Here is a 23117-nt window from a genome sequence, read left to right on the forward strand (position 1 = left end):
AATAGTCACAGCAGGGAAAGTCAGGATAATAAGCAAAGGATAGGCAAACCTGCAAAAGTCCATTCTCAGTATCTTGTAAATCTTGTTCTGTACATTAACATCAAAGTCACAGATCCATACAATTCTAAGGTGCCAACAAGTCAGCTCTTCCCAATCCAGGCAAACAGACCCTTGGAGATAAGATATCTCCCAAGCTAGGTCTTCGTGCAGGTAACTGCTTTCCCTGTCTGTGTGACTTCCAGATAAATCCAACTGTGCAGAACTCTTCATGCTGGTCTGGACACTATTTTAAACAAGTATAAAACACGGAATTATACAGATTGAAAAACAAAGTACCTAGTAGGAAAGGCGGTATGTGGAAGACCAAATCTAATAGTAAAACTACAGGAGCTCAGCATCTTCCAGATTAATCTAGTCTAAAGAGTTGCATCCTGGAAATTTTAATTTGCTTGCTGCTGATGTGAGGCAAATCTAATACTGTGTACAGAATAATAAGACTATATTCTCTGCAAAATAACTAAATTATAGGTGTTTTTGCATGCATAAGGTATATGTTTCTTTCATCAGTAATTCCTGAAGAATATAATGAAAACAAACTGCAACATCTCTTGGTCTGGAAAAAAAATTTTCACATAACTTAAACGTAGGAACATTGCATTCATATTATTGTATAGCCAATACAAAAGGTGTATAAAACAATATGCTATGGCTTGTGATTCCTTATGATCTGTGAAAAAAGAGGAGTGAGAGAAACTCTGTCAGAAATGGCCATTTAGTGATGCCAGAGGCACTGAAGAATTGGAATCACAATGATTTTGAAAGGTTGTGGTAGTTGGAGGAGGTCCCTGATGACTGAAAAGAGACAAATGCAACATTCGGTTTAACACAGAACAAAAAGTATAGCCTGGCCAGCCAGATTATGCTAACCTTTGGGAAGATTATGGAACAAATCCACCCAGAAGCCATTTGCAAGAAATGAAGAAGATGGGTTCCAGTGGGAAGAGCCAGCACAGTGCTCTCAAGAGCACTGCCTTCTTTGATGAGGTGACTGGATTAGTAAATAAAGGACAGGAAATGAATTAGAGTATGTGTGTAACCTACTGTTACTTTAGCAAGGTTTCCAACATGATTTCCTTACAGATCTTCCAAAACTCAAGAGGTATGGACCAGATGTGTGGACTATGTACAATGTTGTCTATAGAAAAGGGCAAGAAGAAACCTCATGAAGTTCAAGGAAAGCAAGTATTAACTCCTGCACTGGGGTGGAGTGACACTAAGAAACAGTACAGGCTGGGAGCTGACTGGATAGAAATTGTTTTCCGGCAATAAACCTTAGAGTGCTGGTGGACAACCTGGACCCAATTCAGCAATGTGTCCCTGGAGCAGAGGAAGGCAACAACATCCTGAGCTGTGTCAGTAAAGGTCTGGCCAGAAAGCTGAAGGATGTGATTTGTGAGACAGCAGCTAGAGGCCTGTATCCAATTATGAGCTGTCCAGAACAAGACAGACAATAACAAATTGAAGAGAGTACAGTGGAATTCCATCACAATGGTCAGGCAGGTTGAGGACAGGATGTAAGAGGAGGTGCTGAAACAGCAGGGTTTGCTTAGCATGAAGAAGAGAAGCCTAAGCTGGGGGAAAGGAGGACACAACGATAAATTTTCTGTCTTAACTATGGGTATGGGTAGTTACAGACAAGGTAATCATACTTTTCTTGGAGGTGAACAACAAAAGGATGAATGATAATGGACACAAATTGCAGCATGGAAAACTGATTAAATATCAAAGGAAAAAAATTGTCAAACACTGGAACAGGTTGCCCAGCATGACTGGCAGTACCATTCTTGGAGATACCAAGAAATCAACTTAACAAGTTCCTAAGCAGCCTGGAGCTTGAACCAGAATCACCTTCAGGAGGGCATTAGAAAACAGGCCATGTTATGATTATGTGATTCCATCAGATAACCTTATCTCCATTTGCTGGGTAATTATGACATCCCCAGCTCTCGTAAACTAATCTCTTATTCTTCCTCCCTGCTTTAATCATACTCAACATACTAAACTCTTTCCACCATGTCTGGGTAATCAGTCAACTCATTAATTCACTGTTTCCCCTGACACCTTAGCTCTTCCTCCTTTGCTGCACAACAGGCATTATGTGTGTTTATTTTATGTTACAGTCTAAGACTCCAGTTGAGTCTTCAGTTGAGAGGATCTAAAGGTCCTATATTGCACCAAAGTGGCCAGTAGTTTTTCAAAGAAAGAGCCTGCAAATTTAACATGAGGAATTGGCTTCTCTTTGATGCAAGTGTTATATTTAGTTAGATATAATCTCTATGAACAAATAACTGTGACTTCTGCTATTCATTACAGGTAAAGGGAAGAAAAAGGCACAGGTATGAACCAAGTGTGGTTGAGTCTCCAGAAGGTGCCCAAAAAGCAGTATCAGCAAAAAGCTGCAGAGGCTGCTGGAGAAAAACCTGTTGGAGTGAACCAAAGTTGGGCCAAAGTTTGAATAGAAAAACCTTAGGGCTTTCATCAAAGAAATGGTTTCTTATTGTTTCCTTTCAGTTGTTTCTTCTTTATAAAAAGATGCCTTATTCCAAAACCAGATTTTCACCAGCAGAACAGCTCACAGACCTTGAATTGTGACTAACTGCTTGGGTCAAGAGGGAGGAATGACACAACAATTGAATTCTGGAGTATGAGACATTTACATGACAGTTTACACACACAGAGCAAGACAAGGGTACTGCTTTGATGTCCTCAGAATGTTAGTATCTACTTAAAAACAAACATATAAAAGAATGCTTCAGCCAAAGATACTAGGCACATTTGTATGCTCTTAAATTCCATATTTTTTAAAAGGGAACTTCTTGTATGGCAACTAGTTAACATAAATAATTTTAAGACACTTGTTCAGATCCCTTATAAATATATTAATCTTTCTAGCTAAAAAAAAAAAAAAAATAGAATCATTGAAATAGGAATTAATGGGCTGTGGCTTTTTTGATCAGCCCCTGTTCTTAGAAGCAGAGTAGCTTAGATCTGTAGAGAAGTAACTTTTTGTGGACTAATAGCCAAAAGTCATTCTGTATTAAAAGCACCAGAGACAGTCCTGCACAAAATGCAGCAATCTTGCAGGGCTACTTTTACATCAGTCACAGTACTGCAACATTGCAAGCCACCTTCCAGCTATTAGCCTTGCAGTTGAGATGCTCTTAGGTACATGTGGATATAGACCAGAGTCCGTAGATCCTGAAATCCATGCAACAATATCCTATGTGCTAAATATTTTGAAGTGAAAAGGTCATTTTCTTAAAGGCTTTTCATGATTTCCTCCATATCATAATGTAGTTTTACAGAACAAGCAAACCAATAAAATACTTTCTGACTGGATGTGTTTTCTACCTTTTTAGAAACCAAGGGGACTTTTAAAATGTATAAAATAGAACCAGAAGAAGCTGTAGATTTTGTTATTCACAGTTCAGAATAATATGTGAAGCATCCACTTGTCCTCCAGCAGCAAGATGGTGTGACATGTCCTCTCCCTCTTTAAGTGACTACTCAAGGACAATGGTCCTTGAATTAGAGTACTTGGGTAAAAATCTGTGCTATTATTCAAATCACCAATACGAAATATGAAAACCAATGCAAATTCCAAGATTAGAGGACACCTGCTCTCCACAGGAAAGGGCTAATTTTGAAGGAGTTGTTAATGTATCTCAATGGAGGCCACAGCTGCACTTGAGCTCAAACCTGCCCACTCACAGCTGAATTCCACTGAAGAAGGAGCCGAAGAGCCCGATCATGCCCAGGAACTCCACTCGGCTCAGGTTTCGGACGATGTACTCCTCACAGACGTTGGAGATGCCGTACAGCGTGGCTCCGCCAAGGACTAAGAGGTCCCCTATCAGTTTATTTTCACCTAGGGATAAATAGAAAAAAAAAAAAAATCAGAATGCCTCAAAACAACCAACTTCTGTCCAAAACTATTGCATGTTCTTCCCAACATATTTCATTACTCAGTCACTACGTAGCCCTTATCTGCGTTAATAAAATGAATGCAAATATTCTGTCACTTGAACGGTTTTTATTCAATACGCCAGCATCAGTCAGACAGAGGAAGAGCATATACCTTGCTGTAGAAAGAAGAAGCCAAAAAATTCTGAAAACCTTGCAGAAAAAAGTATAGAATCCAAGTGGCACTCTTCAGAGACTGATCCTTTTTTATTATTACTACCTTTTTTTTTTTTTTTGCAGAGAGTGTATGACTCAACTCTATAGAGCAGTTTGCATCTCATCTTGAAATTTAACCAGTCTAAAACATGTTCAGTACTTAGATCTGAGGACAACCAAAAAATTCTGTGTACCTGTGAAATGATTGAAGAAATCATTACAACCTAATATTGACCTCATTCTCACATGGAGCTGTTTGACAAGAAAGGGAGGAGGAAGGATGGGGTGTAGACAGGGTGATGAAAAGGACAGATTTCTAAAAGAGGTTCAATTAACATAGCAGTATCTAATGCATGCAAAGAACAAGAAGATGTATTTTCAATACCTCCAGGTATACAGAATTACTAAAACATTTGTTATGAAAGACTGCTTGAAATCTTTTTAAGCCTTGGAAGATTTTATTATTGGGTGTTGGGGAGAGCTGCAGTGACATTTGATCAAGATCAAGTTCCAGTTTGAAAACTGAGGCCCTAGCTTTGCAAACTGGTGCATGCAATTCCCTCTGCACATATGGCTTGTTAAATTATTTCTACAAGAGCTACAGCTTCACAAAGCTGTCAGATATTGCTGCAGAACCATATTCTGAAATGCTGGATTATAATGGATTTTTCTTTGAAAAGTTTCAGCAGAAATGCTGAAGTACTATGCTTTTTTTTATAAAAGAAATCCTGTTTTCTTTTAAAATACCATGATTTACTTTGCATGTCTTGGTCTTTCAAAGTTTTGTTTCAATTGACTTGTAAAATATACACTGCAGTATACAATGCAGTAAATAAAAATGGAAACCAAACATTCTAATTGGTTCAAAATTATCTTTTCAATAATTTTCTTTAAGGAGGTCTTTTAAGCCTTCAGTTATCATTCCAAACTGTAGTGCTTTCTATGGGGAAGAAACTTTTGATAATAAAAACTGTCATAAGAGGATAGACCAAGGGTTCTTTAATCCTGTCTCCAACACTGGCTACAAGCACCAGAAAAGTATAAGTTGTTTAAGGACAATAGGAATGGAGAAAAATGTAAAATATTCCCAGTAATACTCTCTCAGTTTCCAAGATTTTTCAGCTCAGATGAGATGTGGCTTCTGTGTATTTAGCAAATACTGCTACAATTGTTTTTCACATACTCATCCAGTCTTTGACTGAATTTCTTGACTGGCAACATGTTTATATTTGACCATTTATCTTTTTATGATTTGGTTGCTCTGTTAAAAAGATTTTAGTCTTCTCCTCAATTAGTAATGGAAGATGTTCTTAATTTAAAATAGCCATCACTACTTTACAGAACTTCTTCATACCCCTGATGCATTTCATATTTCACAGTGGCTCCATTGATTCCTCACTGAGCTCACTTTTTTGGTATTTATTGCAGCTACTCACTGACACTTCAGGGAAGTATTGCTGAAAAAGCTTTTGACCTTAGAGCTCCTGCTGGGACAAAAATATCATCCTTTTGCATCTGTGAAACAAAAGCAGCTCAGAGGCTGAGCATTTTCACACAGATGGGATGGCCTCAAGCATCACACCCCGACAGCTCTTCCCAAAGGGCTCTTCCCATGCTGAGTGTGAGCCTCAACCTTCAGGGCCCTCCCAGAAGAGGGAGCTGAGCTCTGTTCAGAGCACCAGACTCTGACACTGGAACCTCCTCGGGTACTCAGCAGCACAGGGCGGCTGAGGAGAGCACACTAACAAACAGGGGAGTACAGAGGGACTTCTATCAGCCACTTCTCAGTAGATCAGGCATTTTCTGAGATAGAAGTTGCATTAGGCCATCAAATTTGATGAACCTGGAGGGATCTTTCATCAATTTATGTAAAATCTGTATATTTTTGGTCAACTACTAAGAAGTACTTCATGCTTTTAACTTAGTCTGGATACCTCAAAATTGTATGAATCATCCCATAATTTCCTGAGAAATATTTAAAAATCACTCTGTATTGACCCTTTCCATATCACTGAAGACTTCATATACTTGCACAGGTCTCTTTCTTGCCTTCACTGGGAAATGGAATGTCCCAGTCTGGCTACAGTCTCTTCATCTGAATCCATTTTATGCCCTTGAACAGTTTTCTCATTTTCCTCCATATCTTATACAGGTTTATTTTCTGGTGACTTCTTTTTGAGATGCAGTGACTAGAGTAATACATGGTACCCAAGGAGTTAGTGCACCAAAACTTTATATACTGGTGTAAAAATGTTGTAAAATATGTTTTTGCTTTCTTTCTTAGCAATTACTATTCTGGTTGTCAAATGCCTTATCTTTGCTTCCTCGAGAGGCTGAGACTTTGGAACTTTCCCCCAAGACTGACATATCCCTATAGATTTATTTTCATGCCTGTAATATCCACATGCCTCTACTGGTTTCATTGCTAAAAAAAAAACATGTATCAACTAATTAGATGCATTCTAAAGACTTTTAGGATAATAAAGCTGTATTTCACCAATTTAATGGTGTAGGTCATTCTTCAGGAGACACACAAAGCATAGCCTGGCAAAACAAGCTTTATTTTCATGATTGTTACCATATTTAATATTCTGTGGAAAAGTCATATGGTCCAGAGTGGAGTTAGTGTTTTGGGAACTAGTTATAGCATTATGGTGCAACACAAATCTTCAAAAATGTGAACTGTGTTCTGGCATGATTTCTTTTCACACTCCCAATAGGCCTCTTTGTCACATTTTTGCACTAGCCCCTGCCATTAAGAGGCATTTCTCTTTGGTTTGATTGTAATTACTGATGAACATAATACCTAAAAATCACTCTCGATGTGTCCCATTTTAAATTGAACACTGATATGCATATTAGCAGGATTGATGTGACTGGTTTCCAGAGACTGATGTAAGTTAAAGCAAGGAAATGCTTTAAAAAACCTGGATGAAACACTTAGACTTGAGTGGTTTAACCTGTGTATAGCAGGACCAGAAGTGTGAAAGTAACTCATAGTTCAGAATAATGTTTTTTCAGGTATACTATGCATGTAAGATGATGGAACTCTAAATATTTTATAGTAACTGTTTTCCCATTGAGTAATGTGCAAAATATCAGTGAGAATACAATCGAAAATTGAAAGCATATGTGCACATTATACCTAATTCCTGCAGACAGTTTGGAAAATACCTTTTAATTTCTCAGTGATACATTCTAAATTCATGTTCCCTTACTGTAAGTGTTGGCAGGCTAAATTGCTTTATGCTGTGGGTACCTAGCAGAGCCTTATGGCTCTTCTAATACAGTAAGCAGTGTGGTCAACACAGGCACACAGGTATCAATAGTTCTTGTCCCCTAAAATATAAGATAAACAGAGACATTTACTGAGGACTAATGATGTATCATTGCTTTTGGTGTCTTCCTTACTTTAGTTTTTCCAGTCCTAGAAATGGTGTACAACCTCTTAATGAAGAGTTTCAATAATTTTTTTCTTTTCTTCCTGCCATTAATTCTTTCTATTTGTACATTCTAATGTGTAGTTTTAGCCTTTTAAAGAAATTAAACTAGATGATCTATTTTACCCTGTTAAAGACAGCATCATTAATAACATCATTATGCTACTAAAAAAAGTAAAAAAGCTGCAGTCTCTCTGCATAGCAATGAGCATGGACACAGTTTTTCATGTGTAAGTCCAATTTAAAAGGCAATAATGCATGTTCACAAATTTTTCTGGACAAATTTACTTAACAGCTATACCCATGCTTCAATAATGAACATGGCACATAACATCTAATTACTGCAGTGGGATGGCAAAGTGTCAGTGCTCTTCAATCTGTTCCTTGTCTGCTTCCACTGCCCCGCCTGCTCCTGCTGATCCACAGCTCACCCGCTCAAGCATGTCACTCTCTAGACTGCTGGGACACAGGATGCTTCTTCTGGAACCCAGGTTTGAAATCTCAATCCCTCTGAAATCAGCCATTCCCAACACAGCCTTGGCTGGCTGGTTACATAGTACAGAGTATATTATTTCATTTTCAGCTGGGGCAAGGCCACTTCTGGAGGAGACCAGTAACTAGAAGTCTCCTTTCAGGTTTAAGGACAGAGATAGAAGGGGGTAGGGAGATATGACGAGCACTGTTACCAACTCCATTGTTTTATTTAGTAGCACTCTGGCAAATGCAGTTTTTACAGCACTTGCATTTGTATTCAGAAAGCTGACTCAAGAATTTTAAATCCCGGCGTATTATGCTCTGCTCACAATTCAGTGCTTTTAATTAAGAATGAAAACTGTGCCTAATTGACAATCTTTGAAAAGAATTTCCAGCCTTCCCACATAATTTGGCTTGGCACTAGAGAAATCAATGTGACAGGGGAAGTTGATCGATGAAATCTAACTCTGTCTAGTCTGCATTAATACATACACACACATTATTCATATGATGCCACACAGAAAAAAAGAACATTTTACACACAAGGAGGCTCTTTTCAAAAATGTTACTGTAAAGTCCCAAAGATTTAGGACGAGATTGTGAGCAAAACCCAACTGGTAATATACAGATTCAGTGTGTTTTAGCACCTACCAAGTGATCCCACCTCTGTAGAAAAACAAGCCAAGTTGAGAAGTAAGCACACAATGGATGTGAGAGGTGCTTACAACTCAGAAATGCATCCAATTTGGAAAGGAAGCTATTGAGGTTTGCAGTCCAACAGCTAAGCCAAAAGAGAACAAAACTACAAATATTTAGCTTGTCCCCCCAGCTTGCAGAGGGTTGTAAGGCACAGGGCCCAAGAAACCTGTTTGCAGCACTGCTGACTTGTAAGTGGTGACCCTTTTCTGCCCCTCTGACAAAGAGACAACTCTGAATAGTGCAGTGCTTTGGATCCATGAAGGTACAGATTTTCTTGCCAAGTTTCCCCACTTTTTGGCCCCAGTCTGACACACAGTGGTCAATGGCTTCTCTAAACAGAACTTGGCCACACAACCCATTCTTTCTTACCTGCTCCTTGCTGTCTCCCAACGAGGACATCTGCTCCTGCCATGCAGCCCATGCCCAGAATGCAGACCACAATCCCAATGAAATGAACTGCCTTGTATCGTACCAGTAAGAAGAACCAGGAGAGGAGTATCACCACTGGGATCACAAAACAGTCTAGGAGCTGTCAAAAAAAGAGAAGAAAAATCAAGAACACATCAACCTGCAAATACTTTGCCCTGATGTACTAGGACAGAATCCAGCAGAAGGAAGCAGGGTTATTTAGCACTTTCTACCAAGAGCAAGTGTATTCAAGTGGCTTTTCATACATCAGACACAGGGTAAGACTATCGATGCCAATTCCACTAATTCAGGGGAGCTGCTGCTCTCAACATGCACTCAAATGCACTGCTCTTGGATTCAGATGCATATTTCAAAGCTATGGGAAGAAAACCTGGGCCAAAAGAGAGTCACACCATTCCATCTGGCCCTCACCTCCAGGAAGGTAGTTTTCCTGCAGTCTAGACATACACTTTAATTCAGTCATTTCAGGCTGAGATATTAAGAATGTTCATAACACACAAGTTGACTGGATTTATTAAATCTGTCTAATCTGTCTATATAAATTAGGGGCTTTCTGCATGCAGAATGCTTATGAAAAATCTGGCCCCTGTGGCCACTGTTAACTTTGTGAAAAGAGAGTCCCATATGCCTTTGAAGGAAAAAAAATCCCAAACCCCCATTTTGCATGCAGCACAAGAAACTTGCTCTTCTTGTCAATATACCCTTGAAAAGAAATTTCTCAAAGAAATGTTAAAAAATGCAATTTTTGATTGTTTGGGTTTTTTTCAGAGACATCAAGAAATAGGTCCAGAGAAGATGTGTTAAAAAAAAAGTGTACCAACTGTTTGTGAGAGGACCTTCAGATTTTCAAATTAAAATATATTTTAGAAACTAAACTTTATGTCACCAAGAAACAAAAATCCTGTATAAGAAACACCCAAAGAAACTTGACTAAAGTCAAGTTTCCCACTTCCTAAAAGGATACAGTTAATGAAGAGTTGCAATTCTATGGACTAATGATGAGATTGGGCAGGATACACTACTGTTCATTGCCAATTGATGCAGCATGCACCAAAGCAGTATGACATGTATTTTCTTCCTAATGAAAATGTCTGGACCAAGCAAAGAAGCAGAACCGTCAACTGTGTCCATAGCTCTGGAAAAAACACTCCAGATATTGTTACCTTTATTTTAGGTGATGTTATCTGATTTTTCCTCCTTTTGAACCCATCACATGTTACTTGCTTTCTCAGTGTGATTTAGCACTAAGGGCACTGTTATGAAATAAAGATCAAGCCCCTTTTAACTTCTTTGTCTTTCCATGTGTTATTAGAAGAAAGAAAGATTTTTGGATTATTCCAAGAATTTTACTTCTTAGAAAACTATTTTTTGCATGTGGGATACATATGTAATAAGCATTGCATTTGTGAAATCAGCAAAAAAAACCAAACCAAACCAAACCAAAACAAAAAAAAAACAACAGTTTTTGGACTGAGAATAATTTCCCTGAAACTTTCTTTGAAAACAGGAGCGTGCAGTTAAAACCCATCCATTTCAAGATTTCCCCAGACAGTGAGACACAAAAGGCATCAGAGGAAAACCAGTGTATCAGTGGGACCATGCTTCTCTTGGCAGGCCTAAACAGTCCCAAAGAGTGCAGAACAGACGAGGGAAACTACAAATGGGAACAGTCGATGCTAAAAGCAGGTTCTGCATTTAAAGTGAGAGCTAATCATCTAAAAGTCATGGTCAGGCTTGTTTACAGTGAAAACTCTCTGCAGCAGTCCTCCATCCTTTACTGACAGAACACAAAAAGGGACAAAGTCTGATGGAACTGGAACAAGCTTCTTCTCCTGCATGGGGCCTCTGCTCTGCCCCGTAGCACACCCAGCGCGTACCCAGCTCACTCTGGGCAGCTGGGCTGGGCAGAGACACACACAAGCAACACTCCCCACCCACAGGAACAGCTCCAGGAGCTGTGCTGCTGGGAGCAGCCATCTCCGGGGGCAGGCAGGGCTGCTGGCAGGAGTACTGAGCACACACACTAAATCCTGGGCATCTGAGGGAAAGACACCCTTTGGTGTAACCTTTGGGATGTGGGCACAGCTCAACAGCTCCTGTGCCACTCCACACTCACTCATTGTGCCTGCACTCACTGCATGTCTGTCCTTCAGCAGCTGCACTGGCACACACTACAGCCATCTCCTCTGCCAAAGGGGGTACCAAACAGCAAGGAGAGCAGGCACTTCTCTCCCTGCTGACAGCTTTCCCTGAAGGTTTGAAGGCCTCTGCCACATTTCCTCCCAGTGCAGCATTGAACAGGTGAATTTAACTTACCATTCTCTGACCTCACCACAGTTTTCCATCAGTTAATGTGATGGAAAGACATAAAGAAGATGGAAGATCTTTCTTTAACAAAAATTCTATGATTCTATGAATCATAGAATCACAAAATTATAGAAGGATTTGGATTGGAAGGGACCTTGAAGATGGCCATGTTCCAAGCCCCCTGCCATGGGCAGAAACAGTTTCCACTAGACCAGGTTGTTCAAAGCTCCAACCAACCTGCCTGGAACACTTCCAGGGATGGAGCATCCATAGCTTCTCTGGGCAACCTGCCTTACCACTCTCACAGGGAGCAATTTCTTCCTACTGTCTGATCTAACCCTGCACTCCTCCAGTTTAAAGCCCTTACCCCTTGTCCCAATCACCACATGCCCTTATGAAAAGTCCCCCTCCAGCTCTCCTGTAGACCTCTTTAGACACTGAAATGCTGCCACAAGCTCACCCCAGAGCTTTCTCTTTTCCATTCTGAGCAATCCCAATTTTCTCAACCTTTCTTCAGAGGAGAGGTGTTTCTTTCCTCTAATCACCTTTGTGGCCGCCTCTGGACTTGCTTCAATAATTCAATGGACTTCCTGCGATGTGGGCCCCAGAGCTGGATGCAGTATTCCAGGTGTTGCCTCATCAGAGGGGAGTAGAGGAAAGACAAGGGGCAAGGAACACAAGTTACACTGGGAAAAGTTTCATCTCAATAAAGAAAGAAATTTTTTACAGTGGGAACAAACTCCACAGAGACATGGTAGGGTCACCAGAGATTTTCAAGACGTGACTGGGTGCTAAATAATCTCACCTAGGCTCCCTTTCCCACAAAAGGCTGGACCAGTTTGGAGGGCTCTCCTAAGCTGGGGTGTTCTATGAGTCTAAATTGTTCTGTGAGTTTAAACATTGCTTGTACCTGCCACATGTGTACTTCAACATGCAAATTCCCACTAACAGTCTTCTAGAGGAAGATTTTTTAAATTCCTCTCGTTCCATAAATATTTAAAGATACCTATGCTTTCAAGTATGTGAATGAGTGTCTTTTAAGCAGTAACATGAAAGGACGCGTGAACAGAACCTTTCACAAATAAACAATGCTGATAACAGCCAGAAAGTGCCTCCTTGGGCTGGCAATCTAAAGTCTAATTCACAAACTGTTATTTGGAATGATGCAGTATCAATAGATACAAACATGAAATGTAGGTAATGTGAACTGACATTATATAGTTCTTAAATTGTGCTTAGTTTATACCTTTAATTAAAGAATGAGGTAGACAGAAATAAATTAGGTTACTACAATGTAAGCAATAAGATAACCTAGAATATATTATTAACTCTTTTTCAGGTATTGCTTTAAATTTCACTTCTCCAGGTCTAAATTCGCCCTGCCTTTCTTTTTTTCCTCAGATAAACCTGTCTAGTAGAAGAAAAAATGCACATATATTCCACAGAGATTGAGGATTACCTCATCTGCAACAGGGCTTTTTAATTGATGGGATGTTTTGCCTTTTTTATTTCTTTGTTTGTTATTAATTATTTAAGCTATTAAGAAAAAATATTATACCTAATTGTAATTTTTCTGTTTATCACAGTCACAAAGACAGATTATGCTTCGCTAAATTTCATTTACAGCACATAAAGGTCAGTTGTTTATCAATATTTCTCAATTATGTCCAATATTTTCCTTCCTTTTAATTGTTTATTCAAAAGGCATTACCTATACCCTGTCGTTAAGGCAAATTAATGAATGGTCTGATTTTAATCAACATTTCTGTTAATGATAGAAGTCATTATATCTCACTAACCTAAAAGAAAACATATTTTCTGTGTTGCCATGGGGTGGTGCAGACCACGTTCTTTGACATTGCTGTGTTTGTCTGTCTTTCTTCAGTAACAGCTCTGAATGGTGCTGCTTTAGAAGGCAGGATACAAAAATACGTAATCTATTGATATACTGCTCTATAGAAACTTCTTTTTATTATAAAAATGTTATGTTGTTGTAGAAATTGAAGGTTATTGTTCGACTCTAAAAGACACCACATTGCATCTGTTGATGAAACACATTGTTGAAATCTATTTCCTCTGATTACTTGTTTGTTAAATTATTATCCTTGTGAATCAAAGACAAATACTCTCTTGCTAATAGTAAAAATCTAGTGTCTGGTCTCACAAATTCAGCATGTCTGCATATCTACAGCAAGAATGTTCTGTCAAATCATTGGAAGGGAGAGCTGGCAAGCTTTAGTAGAGAGGTCTGTAGTACAGAGGGAACTGCTGATCTGCAGTGATATCAAAAAGAAAAAAGCTGGTCAGCAAACTCCCTATGGGAACAGCTGAGCTGAATCTTCCCTTTTAAACATTCATTGGATTTTCCCCCCCAGTTACAAGCCTTTTTTTTTCACATTAGGGGTTTCTCATTAGCGCTGCCCTCCAGCAAATCACGCGGAGAATCAGCCGCAGCCTCCTCTTCCCCTGCTCTCCAGAGCAGGGGGATCAGTGAAACCAGTGTCACATCCATCGCACATTGTATGGTCAAGCACACGTGATGGCCACACAATTTCAGCATGTGACCTGGAAATTTCAATACAACAGCAAGTGCTATAGCCAGTGAGAGACACAGCTTCTGTTATTTACTTGGGTTTTTGGGTTTTTTTCCAAAGGAAAAAAAGGGTTGCTGCCTGTTCAAGTGCTTTTTATCCTCCAGTTTTAGACCACCTTCACAATATCACACACACTTGATTCAACAAAAGCAGATGAGATGTGAACCTTCACAGAGCTGGATGCCAGCTGTCAGAGGAGCTGCATTGCAATTATACTGCTCTGCAACCAAAACCTTCTGCAGGAAAGGTGTGGAGGCTGGCAGCATCTCTGACAGGGTTATTTCAAGCAATTCAAATAAAAAAAGGAGCATCATTTTTATCTTTCAAGTTTCTATTTGATACCTCATCACAACTTTACCACTTTCTTGCATGGCTTTTATTTAATCACAAAATTAATGTGAAACCATTAACTTTTCATACAGTCAAAATGTACAGTACTTCAGGTATGGAGACTGGTGAAAGAACCAGTGATGTAATTTGTTTTCAAAAAAATGTAAAAACATGTATTTCCATGACTTAGAAAAAACAAAAGCCAGGAGAATGCCCCCAGTCTTCTCCACTTTGCCCACAAGACCTCCAATTTTTTTCTTAATGCTTCCAGAACTGTTCCTATCAGTTTCTTTAATCTGTAATTCTTTAATCTGTTCTCAGTGGTTTTTTTCCCCTATGGACACAGAAACTCACTTGAAACTTTGACTAATGAAAGACCTTAACCTCTATTTGACTTGTATGTATCAAAACCTGAGATGAGGAACCTCACAGCTTCAGCTTTCTGTGCACATAGAAGGAGATTTAGTGGTTTCTTGAAGTTATGTTAAATGAAAGGTGGTCACATCCAACCCACTGTTCCTCTGCTCTAAACTCTCTACACAAGGACATGCCTTACTGCCGACATGAATAATCACATTTTTACTCCTTTAAAAAAATACCTAATCATTCCATACATGAACTCCAGGTGTGCTTACACAGATCTGTGCAGATACCAGGAAAACTTACCAACAAATAGACCATGGAAATGGTCTTTCCTTTAATTGACTTCTTCCTCTGATTCTACATACCATTGTCAGAAAAAGATCATTGTAAGACAGTTCTGCCAGCAGGCATGTGCTTCTGCAGAATCACTCCTCACCCCCATTTTCCGTTTAGCTTCTCTCAAAGTAAGCTGACTGGATAAGAGCTGGGCAGATCATTTTCTCAAGGTTACACATTAGAAACTTCTCCATGTCACCACCTGCTTTACCTCTGTGAGGGATGAGGTCCCAGCCTAAGAAAATTCATGGATCTCTCCTGCAGGAAAACCTCTGCTTTTGCATGTCACCTGCCAAAATGTGCAAAGCGGGCACAGGAGGCCAAAACCTCTGCTCTTGTAATGGGCACAGCTCCACTGAATTTAATGAGATTTTGCATATTTATGTTAGTAAAAAGTTTGGCTCTGGATGAATTTTGCCAGTAGAGGCAGGAGCTCTGGATAGTGAGAGGTCTGTTGACTTCAAACCCACATACAGAGAATGTGGAAACTGTAGGACCTGGTTTGCACACCACAGGTATGTAATAAGTTAAAAGAACAGTAACTGAAAGTCTGATAATAAATCAGACACAAGATAGCCTCTCACAGTATAAATGTGCAGCATGCAACACTTCCACAAAATGCTGATCTGCAAACTTTATTAACATTGCTCTATTTCCTCACTGCCCTGAAGCAGAACAGGAAAGTATGGTCAATCTTACATTCATAGGATGGGAGGAGGAAGGGAAAGAGAGGAATTTATCTCTGCTTTTGGGATAATTCACATTAGCAGCCACCAAAAAAAGTGGATCAACAACTTCAACATTGCACATCCCCTGCTCCCTGCCTCCCAGATTTGCTTCAAACCCATCTCAAACCTTCTTCCTCAATGTACTTTGAGTCCACGGGGACCAAGAACAAAGTAAAGACTATTGCCATCCAGCTCTCCTATAATAAGCACTTACTGCTGACTCCTTTCCTTTTCTGGTGGCTGTTGTTGAGATATGAAAACTGCCAGAGGTAATTGGAAGTGTGATGTACTGCTCAGCCTCACAGTGATCTAAGAGCTGAGAACATCAGCATCATAGCTTTATAGCCTGTCTCCTGGTGTCTATAAATCCCAGCTTATACTACCTTTGTTTTCATCATGCCAATCAAAGGCATGATTGCCCAAGGAATAAATTACCAGACAAATTGCTATATGGAAACATCTCTGTCTCCTTGACAGTGCCTCTCTTCTTATGACATTGTATGCGTACTCTGCACTAACATTATGCAAGGTGTTGCAGAAATAATCCAGATTTCTGTGTGATGCCATAATATAGAAAAAGGATAACCTCTAGAAAGTGCAACAAGAGTGTAATATGGAGATGGATAGAACAATGTATTGGAGCAAGGAGAGCTAATCAATTTGTGGAGTTGTAAAAGGGTGAGGGCAGTCTGCTTCATAACACAGCTTGATGGTTTTGATAAGAAAGCAAGTGCTGGCAGAAAAGATTACAACTAACAGGCTTAGTGGAAGACATTATGGATTGGGGAGGATGTGTGTGTATGATACACTGTAAATGCAGTACAGGCAAGTTGAAGTTAAAACAGTTTCAAGGAAATTTCATACCTAGATCTAAGTAACTGCAATAACTTCAGAATCTTTTCATTCCCTCTGGGGGACGCAATTTTATCTGCTGTGTAAAACTGTCTCTAAGAATAATCAAAACATCCTTCTTGAATTGTTATTAAACCTTCCACAGGCCTACATCAGGGTTGTTTTCAAACCCATTAGGATAAATATGACATGCATTACCAGAGCAGTCCAAAAGTTAAGCTTCTACATAGCTTCTAAAACAAGTCCATGGGATCAGGTGTTGGTGTCCAAGGGAGTGCTCAGTGTACCCTCTGTATCTGGTACAGCTGACATGCAAGAAGGCTGCAAAATGTACTGCAAGTCAGAGTAAGACAACAAACAGAAACTAAAGATCATTTCACAAGTTTGGGCCATCTGGGAATCAACACACACATTTCTGATAATATTAAGTGTGACTGATCTCTGGTACTTCCCGAAATAGGTGGGTTTGGATATCAAATTGATCCACTTATAAACTCCTGTGTCTTTTACTTGACTCAGTTTTTTAAGAGTACCCTCTGGGGAACAGTTTTTATGTACTAGCCTGAGCATTTTCATGGTTATTGAAAGCTTGAGTTGCCATGCCCTCAGCTGAGATGGAGTTAAGTCAAGCCCTTTCTGTGTGCCTCTGCTTTAAAAGCTATGACTTAATGAAAAAGGTGGCTCCACACTTACAATTTGGAAAGCACTCCAGGCTTTCTGCAAGCACTTGAGGCGTGCTAAGATCATATCAAACAAATTGAGTTCCTTGGGGTACTTTGATGTAGCAATACTTAGCTTTCAGGGTTTTCAGTGGAGGCAGGTATTTAGGCATCTCTCTGCATCAATACAGAACCACTCTGGGCATGCAAAGAGCCAGAGCTTAAAGTTACCAAAGAAGCAGCAACCTGATAAGCTAAAACATGTTTTCATGCCCCCAGATTGCTCTGAGCAACAAGGGAAGGGATAATAGATGTCCACAACATTTTAGATTTGTAGACAGTTAGATGTGAGTTCCTTGCATTGTTCCATTGAACCGAGTTGTCTTTGGATTGCACTGCTGGTGCTTAAAAAGGGTGACTTGAACTTTATCCTTAGCAAAGGACCTGCACTGAAATGACTGAAACATAAATAGTGCATTGATTTTCAATCTAAATTCTATGTCACCTAATTTGTAAGGGAGGTATTTTAGCTGTTTGTTGGGTTTTTTTTTAAAGAGGAAAATTATGTTTCTGGGCTTCACAGTACTTTGCTTTCATCTTATTATGAAACTGCCACATTCTCTGATAGTAATTATAGAGTACAGGAGGATTTGAAATAATCAGAAGCATGTCCAAAAGTAAAGGTTAGGTACCACATTCATTTCTGATTTGTGCCTACATGTTCTCACTCACTGTGATTCTGAAGGCATTTGGAGAAAGATATGTAGGAAGGTTTATTAGAAAATCCTGTTTTCCAGATCAAAGCCAAAAGAAAATCTTAAAATATAGGAAAATTTGGGCGTGAAACACTCAACAAAAGTAGGGCACCATTTTCAGGTTTTTTTGTGGAACCATGATGAAATAATATAGAATATTAAAAAACAAAAGGATGGAGTAAAAACTAGAAACTGTGATAGTCCTAAGAGTTTAAATCTACTTGGCAAACAAAGCTGTTGAATGCTAAGAGTTTTTTGGTGAAGCTGAAATCAAAGCATTTGCAATAAAGGTGTACTTTTACTGTTAAGCTTTGGTTTTCTGCTGAGACCAGTGTAATGGGGTTTTTTGCCTAAAAGCACCACAAGCACTGCACACTTGCATGCTAGTTTTGCATGATGGAGCAGAGATGTCATGTGAAAAAAGGGATATGCTGCAAAACTGACATCCTACCAAAATGGTCCATGTACCACCACTATAAAAATACTGAAAAATTTCTCATTTACTCAAGTGACAATTCCAAAAAGTCTTACATTTTCTCCATCAAAAAAGCCCTGATGTACATCCTATTAATATAAAATCCCCCAGAACTGACTTGAAGGGCTCAATTCTCAGCCCACTGTGTACACAGGGATAGCTCCCACAGCCTTCAGGCAGACTTGGATTTGTGGCAGGTAGCAATAGCTTCTTGGGTCTCAGTCCTGAAAGAATTTGAACATTTTTTGCTATGTGCCAGCAAGCATTTTGGCCTTACAGGTAGAGCTCCTGCAAGATCAAGCCTTCCAGGACAGAGAGTTCCTTTCTCTTGAGAATTGTTTCCTTCTTCAAAAATCAGATTCTAGGAAAAGTTTTCTTCATCTTCTGTTTTCCACTTTTAAGGTCTTCATTTCATACAACACACTTAGACCAATGCTGAATAATTCCCTGAGCTACTTCTGTTTCATCTTTAAATGAAATAGGGTGTTTGGCCACATTTCAGAAAATGTGTCATTTGATTCAACATCTTAATGCATTACCTCATACTTGTCCCATTGTCATTGTATCTTTGGGCTCGTCACTTAGAAGCTCATTCTTATTAGGGCATAAAATGAATTTAAAATGCAGCAGGTATTCCCAGTGACTCCATATGTATCCCAGCAAATAAGGACAGCTATGGGAAAAGGTGACCCTGTATTCATTTCGTGACTGAAAAAAAAGCTTGACAAGATTCGAGTTCCTACCTGTTCTTTCTTTCAAGCTACACAGGAAAAAAACCTGAGCTCTGCTGTAATTCTGATGTGGAAGAGGTCTAAAAATGGACATGACATTGTCTGTGCCCTCTGACAGCTCTCCTGATCCACCACTCCTCTCTCTCCCCCTCAGTTTAAAAGGAGAACATGGATGATTTCAGCTAACAAATTCCCTGCCGAGGCACAGGCAATGCCCTGAACTCTCCTGCCTGCTTCCCTTTCACACTGTAACTTTTAATCTGTTGACATAATACACTAAAGGCCATGCTCATTGCATTGCTGGCTCCAGGATCTGAATCTTCTGCAAGTGGGGGGTCACAGGTCTGGCCAGACGAACCTTTGATATGTGCTTGTTGGTGGCTTTGGGAGATGGGGTTTAATGACCCCAGTCATCCTGCTCAGTCCACTATTTATACTTGCTGTGAGTGAATCACACAAAAGAAGCAATTCAGTTTGCTTTTCTCTTCGAGGCTTTTAGTGTCTGTAAAATCCGAGTATATGAGATTTATGTGGATTTAAGCTTTATTCTATACTAAGTAATCAGATTTGGAAAAGTGTTAAAAACAATATTACATTGTCTGGGCATGATTCAATGAATCCTCAAACCCGGATTCTGATGCCAGAGGCACTTGTGAATATTTAGCATAAACCTCATTCAGATTCCTTGAATTCATAGTTTTCTTCTATATCCGCTTCTTATTCAGCTAAAGAAGCTCAGGATTTCCAACACTGCTTTTCAGCTATGGAAGAAATATACTCTTAATTAGCTTTGATCCTGCAAAACATTAACTGGTGCTCCTTTATTTTATTAACTCTAATGCAAACTTCAGGTAAGTAAGGTGTAAAATACATTGAACACTACCTAGTGCTACTCAGTTATTTAAAGATAATGTAAAGAGGCACTAGGCTTGTTTTAGAACGTAGCAATTAAGTATTCAATGATTTCCCAAGACAGACAATTTCCAGAATCTTAAAAATGTTTCTATTATTCACTTTTCCACTTAAGTTGAAGGAGCCTGATTCTTTTGTGGTTTTATATATAAAATATCCAGATTGTATCTTTGAAGAAATCAGTACCCTAGCTTTTGTGCATATAATTTTTTAGCAGGGACTGCACTTTTTGAAAGCTGCAGTTGAGCTGTTATATAACACATTTAACAGCTTGCACTGAAGTCAGACTTCTTCATAAAAACTGCATTCATTTTACTTAATGACAACTTTTGCACTCTGATCTAATTATGGGATCCTAAACATACTCTGGTTTGCTTGGCAGGGCTGTGACAGCAGTGGGGGCTGCAGGGGTGGCTTCTCTGAGCAGCAGCTAGAAGTTGGCAGAGCCAATGCCAGTTGGGTCCAAGATGGACCTGCTGCTGGCCAAGGCTGAGCCCAGCAATGGCAGTGGTGGCACCCCTGGGATAACACAGGTAAGCAGGGAGGAAAAAAGCAACCCTGGCCAACAGAGACTGCATCCAGAGAGAGGAGTGAGAACGTGTGAGAGTAGCAACTCTGCACACACCAAGGGCAGTGCAGAAGGAAAGGGAGGAGGTGCTTCATGTGCCAGAGCAGAGATTCCCCTGCAGCCCATGGTGCAGACCATGATGAGACAGAATGTCCCTCTGCAGCCCATGGAGGTTCATGTGGAGCAGAGATTCACCTGCAGGCTGTGCAGAACCCCGTGCTGGAGCACTGCCCAAAGGAGGCTGTGATCCCATGGAAGCCCCGTGTTAGAGCTGCTGGCAGGACCTGTGGAGCCATGGAAAAAGAATCCCAAGCTGGAGCAGGTTTGCTGGCATGACTTGTAAGCCTGGAGGGGACCCTCTCTGAAGGTGCTGGTTCCTGAAGGGCTGCACCTGTGAAAGGGATCTGTGCTGGGGCAGTTTGTGAAGAACCAAAGCCTGTAGAAAGGACTCACAGTGGAGAAGTTGGTGGAGAAGTGTATCCTCTGGGAGGGATGCTGCACTGGAGTAGGGGGAAAATGTGAGTGATTCGACTGGTAATAAATTAAACTAACTTGCCCAAGCTGAGTCTGTCTTGCTTGTGATGGTAACTGGTGAGTGATCTGTCCCTGTCCTTATCATGACCCCCAAAACTTCCCTTATATTCCATCTCCCCTGGTTCAGCTGTGGAGGAGGGTTATAGAGTGGCACCTGGTGTCCAGATAGGGTCAGCCCACCGCAGACCTTTAGAAACTCAGATCTAATTAAGGAACCCTAAAAGAAGTGCTTGTGTTTTCTCCAAGTACAATACAAAGTGAGAAAAATATTTCAGCTAATCTGAAAATATTTCCTCAAAAGATTAAATTACGTAGATAATGACAAAAATGTGGTTATGAATGGCTTAGCACAGAGAAATAAAATGAAAGTCAGAATGTTTTTTGTACAGTTTGGAAAATATTGAATAATTAAAATAGTCCAATATGAAAAAATGTGTCTTATGAGTCAGCATTAAAAGGTACACAGAAGTCAGAGGCAGCAATTAGCTATTGTTCACTGAAGCCAATGGATACTGCACCACTGACCCCTCTGGACCTATTACCTTACCTCAAAAGAGGAAATGCTTTGAGTCCTTACCTGTACACTGGTAAGAGTTGTGTATTGATAAGCTTTGACTACCAGGTAATTGGCTTCTATATCTATTATCCCCAGGATCATGTACTTCCACCATCTCCTCTTCAAAATTGCCAGCAAGTTTTCTTCTCCTGTGGAAGTAAACAAGAACAATTATGTAAGAGTGAGGTTTACATGCCCCAAATACCTGCCTGTCCAGAAAAATTATCTAGATCTCTCGCATTTACACTAAGCAGTTGAAAGCCAGAATATACAAAAAGGTACTGCAAGGAAGTGAAAACTAACACACCTTATTTGTCTAGCAGATATTACAAGAGCCAGCTTGCCAAAGTAATATATACACATATATGTGCACATATAAAGTGCTAAAGAATAGAGTAGTTATGCTTTTTATACTTTATAAACATAAAGTATAATTATATATAATAATATAATTATAAATATTTATAAATGTAAATATAATGCATTTACACTTTCCATATACACTGATAAAAGGTTGTATGCTGCACATATGATGCAACAGGTTTTTGCCAGGGTGAGAGATCAGCAGTATTTTTAAATATGATGGAATATTAGAGCAGGAGAGTTACAGGATCATATGGGCATAGGAGAGATCCTGCTCCAAGGATGATTATTCTCATCCTAGAGGTTCAAAGTATCAGACTTGTTTTGTGAAAGGCTGCATTGAGACATAGTTTGGGTGGCAGTTGCTCTGCTCCCAGAATCTTTCTTCTAAAGCAGGCAGGTTTGCTGCCTTCCATGGGAACCCTGTCAATCACCCAGTATTTAATCCTCACCACTTGAAAAATGACACTACAATACAGTCTGCAGATCAAACCCACAACTTTCAAAAGGTCAAAGCATTCCTCATGGTAGACTAGGGATTGTTGTTCTCCATTCAAAAGCAAACAGCTCATTAATTAGGGTGGGCAAACCTATGACTTATTTGCATTACAGTAAGTTCCACACATGATGAGACTTCTCTGTGAAAGGGGCAGACTGTGACTGAACACTGGAGGACTGGAAGTCTTTCAGAGTCTGTAGCCTAGAAAGGAATCTAACTGGGGTTTACTTGTCTTGCCAAAGTACTAAAAATGGTATTTGAACTTTCTTGGAACTTTCAAAGCAAGCTCCACTACTCTGAGATTTTTTCATATTTCTGTAGCTTTTCCAATTGC

General features: G+C 39.7%; 1 protein-coding gene across 1 annotated transcript in view; it reads right to left on the bottom strand.

Annotated features, from left to right (window-relative positions):
* The window catches only part of SLC35F1 (solute carrier family 35 member F1), a 228532-nt gene that overhangs the window by 26829 nt on the left and 178586 nt on the right, over positions 1-23117 (bottom strand). The window contains exons 3-5 of the mRNA XM_059469282.1: positions 21943-22070; positions 9162-9321; positions 3772-3928 (exon numbers count right to left, since the gene is read on the bottom strand). Coding sequence (XP_059325265.1) covers positions 3772-3928; positions 9162-9321; positions 21943-22070 — 445 coding nt within the window. The remainder of the gene's footprint in view (positions 1-3771; positions 3929-9161; positions 9322-21942; positions 22071-23117) is intronic.

Source organism: Ammospiza nelsoni, chromosome 3, assembly GCF_027579445.1.
Source record: "Ammospiza nelsoni isolate bAmmNel1 chromosome 3, bAmmNel1.pri, whole genome shotgun sequence".
NCBI lineage: Eukaryota > Metazoa > Chordata > Aves > Passeriformes > Passerellidae > Ammospiza > Ammospiza nelsoni.